Source organism: Nelumbo lutea, chromosome 5 (assembly GCF_056320005.1).
Source record: "Nelumbo lutea isolate HS-2025 chromosome 5, American lotus-T2T, whole genome shotgun sequence".
Taxonomy (NCBI): Eukaryota; Viridiplantae; Streptophyta; class Magnoliopsida; order Proteales; family Nelumbonaceae; genus Nelumbo; species Nelumbo lutea.
In genome coordinates, this window is record NC_142688.1 from 70,650,539 (window position 1) to 70,664,467 (window position 13,929).

At 37.9% G+C, this 13,929-nt stretch overlaps 1 protein-coding gene across 3 annotated transcripts in view; it reads right to left on the reverse strand.

Moving 5' to 3' along the window:
* The window catches only part of LOC148852849 (uncharacterized), a 47,762-nt gene that overhangs the window by 9,994 nt on the left and 23,839 nt on the right, over positions 1-13,929 (reverse strand). For all 3 annotated transcript variants that reach the window (XM_088943625.1, XM_088943623.1, XM_088943624.1), the window contains exons 7-13: positions 12,690-12,798; positions 12,307-12,374; positions 11,715-11,840; positions 10,419-11,626; positions 9,480-9,683; positions 9,309-9,369; positions 7,379-7,492 (exon numbers count right to left, since the gene is read on the reverse strand). In XM_088943625.1, coding sequence (XP_088799751.1) covers positions 7,379-7,492; positions 9,309-9,369; positions 9,480-9,683; positions 10,419-11,626; positions 11,715-11,840; positions 12,307-12,374; positions 12,690-12,798 — 1,890 coding nt within the window. The remainder of the gene's footprint in view (positions 1-7,378; positions 7,493-9,308; positions 9,370-9,479; positions 9,684-10,418; positions 11,627-11,714; positions 11,841-12,306; positions 12,375-12,689; positions 12,799-13,929) is intronic.

Consider the following 13,929-nt stretch of genomic DNA (forward strand, 5'->3'; position numbering starts at 1 on the left):
AGACCAGTGTTTTAGAATGCGTGAGAGGCATATGCCTGGCAGCATGCCTCCAGGCGAGGCACCCCCAAAATGCCCTCTGAGGCACAAGCTAGAGGCGTTGACCCCTCTTAGGCATACGCCTCATGTGCATTTTTCATGAGGCATGCTAGAGACGTACGACTCATGCGCCCCATGCACACCTCATAGAAAAAGACAAAAAAAATAAGAAAAAAGAAAATAAGAAAGGGGAGGGAGAGAAAAAGAATGAAAAGAAAAAAGAGAAAATGAAAGAAAAGAAAAGGAAAGGGACAGGAAGGGCAGGGAAGGAAAGATAAGGGGAAATAAAGTGGGCTGGGGGCAAAGACCCCCTCTTTCAACTAGTGCTATGCATTCTTCATTCTTATTAATATAAAAGGTTTTTTATTAAAAATAAAGAAAATGAGATCCACCTTCCACTTCTTCCTCCTCCCCTTAATGAGGCTCACACCTCCTTGTGTTCGGAAGGCTTATGCCTCTTACGTTCTGAACTGCACACACGCCTCTAGGTAGTGGAATGCCTCCATGTTTTAAAACATTTTTTTATCAATAACAGAGTTCAATGTTTTAAAACATTGGATGAGACTAACAGCTAACTCATCATGTTGCTCCTAAATGGATGAAGGGTCCGTGTTGGACATGTTTTGGATTCTGACACTGAAATATTTTCCCTTTTTTTTCCTTACTTGACATAAAATGGACAGATAAAGTACGTTTACTGTAATTTTCCTATAGAACATCAATAAGCAACAAACATAAACTCCAATACCTTTTATATAGGTATATGATGCTAGAATTAAAAATATATGAAATATTTTAATAGTATATACTTTTATCTAGATGTGTTTCTGAGTCCATGCCAAAATCCTGGATCAGAGCTTGATTTTGATCTTCATGTCCAAGACTCCAAGTCCATGCAACCAAGGCTTATAATCTCAACATATTTCCTAATATTTCAGCGACATATTCCCATTACCATGGGTGCCAACATGAAATATAAGTGGAATGTATCTCCCAGAGATATTGAGCCAGAGACAGATGGGCCTGTTAACTCTTTTTTCTTCAAGTATTAGAAGCAGCTGCCCATAAAGGGTGTTTATGTAATTACATCAATTTTAACTTAAATAAAAGGATTTTGGGGCTGGAGAGAGTACAATTGACTCGTCTCCTTTTCTTTTCCTCTCTTTTCATCTTTTTCTTCCTTGCTCTCATACCCTTTTCTTTGCTGTGTTTTTGGATTAAAAATAAGAATTAAGTGCTGGTTACTTTTCTTCTTATCTCAATGCATTCTCTAATTAAATAAAATCATTTATATTGTCCTCAACAAATTTTACTCTGTTAATCATAACATTGTAAGATTTCCGGTTTACATGTACGTTTATATCTAAAGTTCTAAATAATTTTTCAAAATATGATACTGTTCTCTTCAAAACCATTATATTTTTGAGCTTATCATATTAGACGACTTTCCTTCTTATTTCCTTTCATGAATAGGGATGTTTTGTTCTGGGCAGATAAGGGCTTTTAAAATTTGACAAAACTAAAAATGGACATGTGAAATGGTGTCATCATTTTAAAAGCATATTTTGATAATAAAAGAAAAAAATTCAAGAAAAAAAGATTGGGTACACTGCACAGAAGATGTATAAATTAAACACATCAATCTGAATGAAAGGAAAAAAAATCCAGGTTGACCATCAGGCTGGGAACATTGCTCAAAGCATGAAAATCAAACAACCAAGAAACAAAACATCCATGGAATGAATGTGATTGATGAAATTAAGATGCTGAGATGGATAAACTGACAATACTAGAAAGGATAGAATTAGAGCAAAATGCATGCTTCAGAACTGAGATGGTTTATTCTCAAGCATGGAGTATCTTCAGCAAGGAGAAATTTGATGCAAGGTGAGGGTTCTGAATGAGGGTACAAGTAGTTAAGAAAAGGGTCTGGTAGCTCATAATTTAACAGTGGACAAGGTTGAAAAATCTCAACCAGAATTTTATTTTACAAGTTCAACCATCAACTAATTAGTAGTACTGTTTCTAGCTTACTTGTAGTACAAGAATTCTTGGTTTTGTTTAAAGTTAAAACAAATGAATCCACAAAAAGGCATAAACGTCCAGTGCAGACATTTTTCCTCTTTCCTTCATAAAGGTTCCTAGTATTCAAACTATTAGTCTTTATTTCACAATCCTAAAGAGTCAGGATGACAAAGGAGCAACCATATTTTCTTTTCATCTGATAAAGTACAACCATGACCATCTGATGTTGTGTTTCTCTATGGCAACTTCAAGCCAGCACACTGTTAATTAGAAGAGGACCTAAAAGTAGCCTTGTTTCTATTTTATATATCCTCACCCGACCTCATGTCTCAGAGGTGCTTATTTATAGCCATCTATGCAGACTAGTCAATTTTTTTTACAAGTATCAATTCATTCAAGAGAAAAGTACAACCAGAGGCTGTACAAAGGAGATACAACAATAGCTTCAAACCGCAAAACCATTGGGAGATATAAACAAACTTTCAAAATTAAACAGAGAGCTACAAAAAGAACTGTCAACTTTAAACTTGGTTGATGACCAAGAACATAGCTTCTTCACGATCTTCTGCCACACTTCATCTTCTTGACAGCTTTTGTTTTGAAATATCCTTGAATTTCTTTCTTTCCAGATCACCCATAGCACTGCACCTGGAATCAGATGTCATAAACATTTCCCTTTCTTGCTTAGACCTTGTAAATTCCAGCTGTTGACAAAAGTAGCCAAAGATTTTGGGCAGCATCTTCTGATTACAAAAATTCTGAGAATCCTCACCCAGATCTTGTGAGTGAAACCACAGTGAAAGTAACAGGTGATCAACAGACTCCTCATCATTGTTGCACAAGACACCTTTTAGAGCCAATCACCATACCCCTATTAACCAGATTGTCTCTTGTGGGAATCTTATTTAAATAAGCGGTCCATAAGAAAAAAGATACCTTCAATGGGCTGTGTTTGCACCAGATTAGATGCGCAGGGAAAAACATATCTTCTTCCTCCTGGACCAGTTTGGTATAGAAAGATTTCACCGAAAATTGACCTTTGCTCTCTGCTAACCAGACCCTTTTGTCTGCTGCATTGACATCAATTTGGTTTTTGTACAACCTTTGAAGAAGCCTACCTAATGGTTCAATCTCCCAATCATTCAATGCCCATCTGAAAGTAGGCTTCCAGATAATCATCCCATTTTGTTTGATGCAATTGTGAATAGCTCTGGGAAATCATCCATTAACATATTGTTTCCACACCAAACATCCACCCAGAAATTGACTCTATAACCTCTCCCCACAACAAACTTGATTTCCTTGCTAAAAGCATTGTAACTTTTTTCAATTCCCTTCCAGACCAAGCAACCATATGACTGATTGGCACCTCCAGGAACCCAACTTTCATTTCTTGAACCATATTTTTCTTCAATTATTCTCTTCCACTAGCAATTTACTTGTTGACCATACCTCCAAAACCACTTGCCAAGTAAAGCTAAATTTATTTCCCGAATTTTTCCTATTCCCAGCCATCCATTCTTTTTTTGTTTACAAACCTCCCAATTTACTAAATGAATTTTCTTGTTGTCCTTCCACAGGAACTCTCTTAGCTTCCGCTCAATCTTATTTGCAATTCCAGCTGGAACTGGATACAGTGACAGCAAGAAAACAGGAAGGGAAGAAAGAAAACTCGTGATTAGAGTGATCTTACCTCCCTTTGATAGATACCTTGATTTCCAACCAGCCAGCCTCTTCTCAATCCGCTCCAAAATGGGGTCCCAGATAGACTTGGAATTGCATTTAGCCCCTAAAGGCATTCCCAAATACTTTAAGGGGAGCTTACCTACTGTAAATACCCCAGAGTCAGCTCAAGACTGCATCTCTTGAACCCTCCCCACTGCCACCAGTTCACTTTTGTGAACATTCAAATACAATCCCGAGACCACTTCAAACCACCACAGAATTGCTATAAGGTAATCAACTTGCTCCTTGGAAGAATTACAGAAAAATTGAGTCGTCTGCAAATTGTAATAGAGGAATCTCCAGCCTGTTTTCACCTACACTGAAACCTTCCAAGAAACCCCCATTCACTGCCTTCCAAGTTAATTTCCCTAAATCTTCCATCACACATAGAAATAACAAAGGAGATAAGGGGTCTCCCTGCCTTAAACCCCCTGAGCTCCTAAAGTGATCACATGCCCTTCCATTTATCTATTGTTCTATTCAACCTAGTGAATGCTTTGTAGCCATCAAACGATTCATTGGTTACCCAGCCCTTGACTGGTCGGCACTTTTATACAGAGGCTTTAACAATATCTTATGAGTATACTTCAAATGGGATCCTTGAACAGATAGATGACATGGAAAAACTGTCCACATTAGTTTTAAATGAGATTAATTCTTCCAAGAGAGTCTCCTAGAGAACTCAGAAACAAGGGTTAAAATGTCAGTGCCAATGGAAACATCAGTCATCCAAATATACAGAACATGCCAATCATGTCATATGGAAATTTTGTAAAAATTATAGACTTTTTGGTAACATTGTGAAATATCCGAAAATATAGAATGATATTTTATGACATGATAAAAGGAGCATGGGTACACCTTTTAAAACTGTTATCTTGTTCCAAACCATCAAACAAAGCTAAGAAAATAAGGTTAATAAACAAAATAATGATCTGCAAAGCTGCCTTGTAAACTTTAAGAGTCAAAACTACATGACAAAGTCCAAGTAAAGTTTAAACTCATAGAAAGTGAAAATGGTTATAACAAAGGAAACAAAGCACATTTCTTGCAAGAGGCTTGCATCAAACACCTGCCCCCATACTGACACAAGTTTTTCTTGTCCACAGATCAGATTGTTAGACAGTGTATGCCCTTAGCTCCAATCAGAATGATGTACCTTATGACATTTAATGTAAATGAATAAAGTACATATTTGATTCATATTATTATGGTGTGTTTCTGTATAATACCCTTAAACTGGACACATATAAGACTCGTGTTAGTTTAGAATCTTCACATCCGTTGGATAGATCTGGGGAGATTTATCCTGCCAAGGCTGGCACTGATGTGCCACCAAGTTGGTTGGGGTGGCTTGTCTCAGCTGCCAGGGTGAGGCCTAAGGTACATGCAGTGTGGGTTTTCTTGAAACCCTGAATCAGACCAAAATTCCAGTATTGCCCTGGACCTTGGACATAGATGGGCAAAGCTGGAATGTTACACCTGACCCCTAGACTCGATTATGGTACTGCACTAGGTGTCAGATTGGGCTGTCTTTGATATGCCAATCAGTGAGATCCTTAGAGGGGATCAAAACCTGAGTATGTTGGGACAGTCCGAGAATTCATTTGAGTGGGTGATCATAGTGACAGGATCAGCCCCTTTGTCAGACAAAGTGAATGATCGGTGAATGCACCCTCTCTGATGGAAACCTAAACTGTCAGCAGTTGATTTCAACAGTTGAAATTTGTTTTGCAAAAGGTTTTAATTCCCGGGCATGTGAGTAGAGAGTGCAGCACTAGTCCTTATAGCCGAGGGAGAGATTCTCTCTTGCCAGGCAGTGTTTGATCATTATGGGTTGAGAGGTTAAGTGTAAAGACCATTGAGAGTAATACCTGATGGGTTAATCTGGCATCTTCCCACAGTCCTTGGGTTATTATAAGGTGGCTTGACCCAGGGACCATTTAGTGTAAATGTTGGGCCCATTAAGAGCCCATGGTGATGGACTCAAGGGTTCACTGTCTCCTACAGTGAATTCGGCCAGGCCTTGTAACAGAGGCTGGACTGAACCCATGTAGATGATGTGTAGATGAATGTTTGGGTCCCATGCCATACAAGGATACCCAACTGGGCAGCAGTTTGGAGGATAAGAGAGCACATGGACTTAATGGACCTAAAGTCCAATTCGAACTGGTTTAATATGATTAATTAAAGAGGGGTGGTTCTGAGATTTAGATCAGCAGATAGGATAAGGGAATGTCCCTATCCACTCAGAGAGTCCAAATCCAAATAAAGATTTGGAATAGGAAACTCCTAATGAGATTAGGAGGGCTGATCTTTATCTACGAATAAGATAAGGGATTATCCTTATCTCTTAAAGAGAATCCAAATCCAAATACAATATTTGGATTAGGAAACTCCTAATAGGATTAGGAGAACCTCTCTTTTTAAGGCTATAAATAGAGGAGGATGGCGAACCCCAATTCACCCAATCAGATTACAAATTCAAGAGAGAAGATAGCTACAGTGAAACTGACGCCATCTTCTGCTCTAGCCTCCTGTTGCTGCCGCCATTGCCAGTTTGATCTCCACCTGTAGAAGCGATCGAGAAAGGTTCTTGATATCAGTTTTTGATGAAAAACTGATCTGAAGTCGTGCTCACTCACCCTCCATCAAATTCTTGCTGAAGAGTTCAGTTCTTGCTGAAGAACCATCTGTTGATTCTGTTCCACCCTACACTGTGTCATCTTCAGTGGGAGCAATCTTTAGTATATCCCTCTCCTACCTTTTGGTTTCAGATCAAGTCTGGTTTAGGGTTCAAGATTGATCCTTGAAAATGCAGTTTTCTAAAATAGGGAATGTGGTTCCCACATGGGAGAGAGAGAAACTTTTGAAATTTCGCCCAACCTACCTACAGGGTTTGGCTATCCATATGATGGATCTCTCATCCCTTCACAAACAAGTATGGAATGTATGGAATCTGGATCTTATAGACCTGATTTGAGAGATGAGACTACTGTTGCAAGGCACTTCAACAACATCCGAGAGGGGGAAGCCTCTGTACATTTTAATGGTGTTTGGTACCTTGAAATTTAGAAGCACTTCTATAGTAGATGGAGCCAAATTTTCTGCTAAAGCAATACACACTAACAGAAATTTCTGATCATACCTTCTTCCAGAAGAAGGATAAAATAAACATGTAAGTTGTACCTTTAAATTTCTTGAACTATTCAAAATATCCTTTTATTATCAGTAACTACTTGAATCATCCACTAATTATCAAAAAAATACTTGAATAATCCATCTAATCCTTCTAATAATTTTTACTTAAAATAATAATAATAATAATAGTTTTTTTCTTACAAAAAATCCTTCTAATAATTTTTCAAGTCATAAACCCTTCTTCATTTATGTTTTAAGAAGGAAAAACCAAATCCAGCTACTGTGAGAAGCGGTTTTACATTTTCCTTCCCTGAAGTGATTCACTGGAAGGATGTTTAACATCTGGCACCTCAGAACCCATACTTATGCATAACAGGATCCTCTTGACTGAAAATTCTAACAGACAATAGGACAAAGATAACATGAAAATTGGCATAATATTAACTTTTACCTCCAATATTGTGTAAATAGGTATCGATGCCTCTCCATCAATGACAATGCTCCTAAGTAGTGAGCTATGGCGTCGACCATAGGCCAGCAATATATGCTCAGATGTAGGAGAGAACTGCACAAAAATTTTTTTGATGCAAATAATCAACAGATATCCCAAATACTAGAAATTTTTTACATCTAATGAACAATGATACTTTGGCATACCATGTTAGACAAACCATTACAAACTTTGATCAATAAAAAATAAATAGCCACACACACACACACACATACACATACACACAGCATGGTTGGGTATCTAATAACTAACTGGTTTAAGGTTAATTTTTCTACTCTTTACTTTTTTTTTTCTGGGAGGAAGGAGTTGATCAAGAAGCCAGCACCATTTAACAAAGAGAGATAGAGAGAGAGAGAGTTGACCTACTTCTGGGTGCTTATTATCAAGAGAGATTATGCATGCTTCAAAGATTTACACAATGAAACCAATAGCATGTAAATGAAATTAACAAACAGAAACCAGTGAAGGATTAAATTAATTGGTTCAAGTAACAGTTATTTGTCACTTTTTTTTTGATAAATAACAGTTATTTGCCCTCTTTCTTTTTCCCACATGAGATCGCAACTAGCGTTTTCAACCCATTCTTGGCCCATCCAATCAGACTGATTAACCTATCGCAATCCCAGTTTGGGTCAACCTCTAAACCTCTATTTTACAAAACCTGTTGTCTCTGTCAACCTATTGACCTAGATGGCTGAACAATTTACCCATTTAGATGTTTTCTGTTTTTTTTTTTTGAATTTTTTATATCATGTCATAACAGATTGACCCAGACAATCGAACCACTGACCCTTTGACCCGAAGAGTAAATGATTTAGCCTACAGGCCAAGTTTTAAAACAGTAATGACAATATTTTAGGTTGAAAATTGGGGTAATAAAAATATATAACAGAAAAAAAAAGTGAAGAAACTCTCAAAGAAAAAACAAATTGAAAATCTAGGATCAAGATTACTTGCTGCATTGCACAAGATTTGAATATACTGCTCGACGTTTTCTTGTAAAATGTTTCTATCTATTCCTGTTCTAGGTTGTAGGAAAATTATAATTTAGAGGAGAAATAATACATCTTTTATAGAAATATTATACCCTCCAACCCAAAAAAATATCTCAAAAAGTAGGACAGAAAATCCAACCAACTAGCCATATACTCAATTCTAACTTGAAACCTGAATATATATAATCTTAACCTCTTAGTTTTCTCTTTAGGATGTTTATTTACAGGTCCTTTGTTAACGACCCTCTACAATTTCAGTCATACCTCTGCTGATTATCCTAGATTTTTTTCCATGATAATATCTATAATTTTAGCCATTGCATTGCACCAATTAAAAAAAAAGAACAGATTTGGTTGTAGGGCAAAAAAGAGACTCATGCCTGTCATGAATTAGCAAAGGCTTGCTCTGTTATTACATCTGAATAAATAAAACTAAAGAGGTAAAAAAAATAAAAAGAAACAAAAATTGTTCCCTTGATTTCCTACTCCAAAAAGAGAATATCCCCTTTTCCTTGTTTTTTAGTTGGTTACAAAGTAGAAAAACAAAAAAAATCCCTTCACCATTGATTACATGCCTGAGAATTGGTTTTTATCAATAACTGACAAAGGTATTTTATTAAGAATAAGAAAAATACATGCTTATATACAAGGTGTTCTTTAGATAGGTAGATACCCAGCTAGCCACCCCTGCAATTATAAATAACACCTCCCCCCATGGGTTACCAAACCCCAGACATCTGATTTCTTGTAACCCCCTGTTTTGCAACCCATCTAATAGACCATTGGCAGCTCAAGGTACCAAATCAATTCATATAAACCTCAAAGAGACAACTGACCTATTGATCAAAAAAAAAAAAAAAAGAAAGACAACTAACCTGAATTGAGGTCAGACAATGAGCAGCTCTAATTGCCCGTGATGCAAGCACCGCACCAAACCTATATACACAACAATCATCAAATTACCATGGAGAGAAGGAACATAATTAACCCGACTATGGAGTAATATCAATAAACCATATAGATTGCTGAGAGTCTTGAACCATTACGTTGCCTCCTCAAGGGAATATATGCGGAGCTCATACATGACTTGATGAGCTGAAATTGGGTGGCGTGTTGGGGATGTTGCAGTTCCTGGGACATCATGTTGCACCTGTGATTGTAATACAGCATCGGCTTCCATATGAGGAAGCACACATGCAACACAGGCTGCTAAAAATCTCCCACATGGTGAAAAATGAGCGCCCATTTCACTGCCATGATAAAGGCATCCAGGAGTTATCAATTACAAATTGTCATAAGGATAGTGTGTTTATTGCAAGCACAGACAATAAAGGACCACAATGAAGAACCTGGATGATCTATGTCAAATGAAATCGCTTAACCTTATAAGTGATAATTCATGATGTAGTAAATACAAACTATAGGTTAACATGATAAGAACAAAATTGCCAGCTTGTTCCTGTTGATTAATTCTCAAATCTACATAAAAGCCTCTTGAATCTACACAGAAAATTGAGAAATATATCAAAGGATTAACTTTAAATTCATTTAATACCAAAATTTTCTATATGATGCTCTCACAGCAACTATTTGTAAGAGAAAGAACCCTAGCTTCAGACCCAAGAAGAAGTTATAATTAAAATAAAGTTTCTAAAACTCAAATCCCATCACTAACTGATACCCTCTCTATCTTGGTTTCACTATCCAACAAAGCCTAAATGATGCAAAATGGATGTTTTTCAACCCTTGAAAAATAACATAAATAAAAAGTGATAAACCTTGGACACCCAAAACTACTAAGATTAATAAGAACTCTTATTCTAAACAAAAAACTGACTTTTGACTCTATTTGTCTACCCGACATGGCCAAGCAGAGTAAGCATTTGTAGAATGATGCCAAATGAAAATAAAAAATGCTATAAGCATTTAATAACAGAAAAAATCTGAGAAGATCACACTATTTTAATTTAAAGAAAAGGTCATACCTACAGAGGACGGCATGTGGTATGGTTAAGCGGCACGTTTCTGCATCAAGTTGGGCACAAGGATCTTTTATATCATGTGGCCATATTCTTAGCTTCACTGTGCAAGGCAACTCTGCAGCTGCAACTGCAGCCAGTGACGTGGCAAGTTCAGATTCAATTCTACCAACAACAGGTTGTGAATCATTTTCATCACGAGCAACATTGATAAAAGCAGCACTCTCCCCAGATCCAATGGGGGCCACTAAGCGGGTGCGTGAAGAACGTGGACGCAAACCAGAACGTCCAGTCACCCTAGACTGGCTAATACTACTTGGCATTACTGAGGAAGCCACTGGCACCTCCAAGTGACGAGTAGGCGGATCAGATGCCAATAAATCAGATGCTGTTCCATGAAAGCCAGATAAATTTTCAAGAGGAGCATCGTTAAGAGGAAGCATGGAATGCAGGTTGGCTTGGCTTTGGCCCATTAACCATCCTTGCAGAAAAGGTAGCTCCCAACAAGTTGGATCACTGTAGGGAAAAAGACGATCAAGTTGCCCAATCTCAGAACTTCTTAAGAGCATTTGAAGGCCTGAATTGCCAGAAACACTTGATGGATGGACACTAGGTGGGGCTTCCACCCCAGACCTAACTGACCTTGTAGGAATTCGGCTAGGTGTTCCACCAGATTGGAAAATAGGTGATGGTGCATCATTGGCACCATCTAATGTATCTAGGACAGGAGAGCTCCTCTGCTGATTTCCCCCTACAGAAGCCCCAACTTCAGTGGTCTCTGTAGTATCCATAGCAGAGTCAGATACCACATTTTCAATTTCACTTGAGAAGTTGTGAGTAACTGTGTCTTCTGGTCCAGAATGTGAGCTAGAAGGGACCACCGGAGACATCTCCATGGGAGAAACCAAATATTCATGCTGGCTTCCTATATTAGAATCTCCCTGAAGATGAATTGAAGCAGAAGGTTCAACTCTCTGTTGACTCATAGTTGGAGCAACCACCCGATTGGGACGCAGAAGCGATATTCTCCCATCATCTCTTGCAAAAGTAGGCCAAAACAAGAAAGGGAATGGCATAAGGGGTACTTTAGCTTCCAAAACAGGTCGTGCATTAGAATGAACATTTGCAAAAAGTACAGCAGGAGGAGGATAGTGCAAGTAACCCGGTGATGTTGCTAGTGTCATTGGAGAGTCTGGAGAATCAAGGTCATTAACCTGCCAATTAGAGCATTAATAAGAATATCTTATAATAATAGTCAGGGTTGAATAATCAACCAACTAACCATCTAAAAGAAAAGTTCACCTCAGCAGTTAAAAGAAATGGAGCAGCATGTGGATGAAAATGGACAGCACGGAGCGAACGCCGGGTCTTTAGTACAATGGTTGGCGAAGATGTCTCTCCTCTCCGATTATAGTGCCATATGTACAGCTAACATAGGATTGAAAGTGAATGATAGCAAACACAAATTAAACTTCACACGCTTGAGTGTAGTAAATGCATGAAGATGCAAGTCTATATAAGAAAGTATAATATATAGGGATGGAAATGGGATGAGAAACAATTGTTAGGGAATGATCATAAAAAAGAAATAATTGCTAGGGGACAACTCGGTTCACCCAAACCTACCTGATGCTGAGGAGCGGATTGTATAAGATTAAAAGCAAAATTAAAAAAAAAACAAAAGAAATAAATGGAGACATAAATGCCATGTCTTAGATAAATAAACAATATTGAAGTAGGTTTGGAAGGTAGTTACATCCCAAACTTAACCCTAGTCTGAGAAAATTCATACTAAACCTACCCTAATAAGAGATTGGATGGGAAAAATCACCTAATTAACCAACCAATTTCCATCCCCAATCCCATGCCATGCTTGCAGAACAAAAACACTCACCTTGTGACCTGAAGCTACTGCAAGAAGTTCTCCTTGAGCATGGAAAGCAATAGAAGCAATAGGACGGTCTGCATAAAATAAAGTAATCAATTCACAGGTAAAAATAACAAACTAAACTGAAAGACCACCAAAGCATGGGATATCTGGCCGTTCAGACCAAAATGAATGGCCAGAGAACCCAGACTACAAATTGAATACGATTAAACCGACAAAGACGCACATGGGATTTGAAGCCTCTTTTTTTCAAGATTTGAAGTCTTTTGTACTTCCTTAACCTTTCCTAATGAATGTATGTTCTTGATTCCAAAAGAAAACAAAAATAGAAATAGGTTATTTCTGTCACCAATTTCAAATATTAGATAAGAAAGTCTGCAGGAAATTACAAAAATCACGTGATCCTATGCACTCTGCAGTATTTGCATCCCAGAGGCGAACTTCATGATCCAAGCTTCCACTTGCTAGTATTTCGGGGTGCAGCGGATGGAACCTAACCTGCAAAAGAAATCCATAAGCACGGAAGATAGTAAGGGGAAGCTTAGCAAATAGGTCATCAACAAGACTAGTTAAGGAGAGAAAAAGGGGAGAGCAGAGAATCAAAATTTTAGAAGGAAAAAAATCTCAAACCAGATGGCACAAATAAATTCAACAAGTCACAGTAATGTTGCAGACATTCAGGTTAGAGCATTCAGGCATTGAATTAGTGTAGAATAAGGATGGTTTAATTTTCCTTGGGCTTGTCTTGGGTCATGTCGAACTCTGTAATGGACCTGCTATGGTGTTGGGAGCTCCAAGGCCTGTCCAAGCTGGCAAAGAGTGTGTGGATGTCTATTCCTGCAGCAGTGATTAGCACCATCTGGGTGGAAGGAAATAGAAGGATATTTCAAAATAGTAACAAGGATTAAGACTGTCTAATATCTTGTACTTTTGGCAAGCTGGTCTCTTGAATTGCGGCTGCAAAAGGACTCCAGAGATAGGTTATTGGCATCCAGTTGAGGACAAGAAGTCTGTTAGATTTATAATTTAGTCTGGGGCTATGGGTCTTGTATATGTTGCTTCTCTTTTGAGGCTTCTGTTGTAATCTCTTGATCTATTTTCTAATAAAGTCACTTTACCCTTTCTCCTAAAAAAAAAGGATGGTTTTAATTTTCTAATCATGAATCTTTGAAAGTAGTACAAATTCTAAAGGTTTTCTTATTAGCCTCGTATAGATATAAATAGGGATTGATACTCAGTTGCATCAAGACCATCTCTCATATTTCTGTGTTACTTTATAAACATCTCTAGCCTGCCACTAGGGGGTCAGCACTTAATGATCTGGTAAAATTCTTGGAAGACAAGCATGAGAAATTGGGTTTGAATGTGCAACCACTTTGTGTAAAAAATACAAGAGGTTAGGATTATACACAGTCCTCTACCAAGGCCCCACGTCCATGGAACTAGCAATGTTTAATGGTCTAGCCCACTTATATGGTGCTACCAAGGCCCCACATCTATGGAACTACCAAGGCCCCACATCCATGCAACCACTTTGGTTTGAATGTTAATCTAGAGTCTAGAAAAAGCATTTAGAATACTCTGGGGGTGAGTCCATCTCTGCAAATGTTCCAAAAAAGTTTTCCTAGG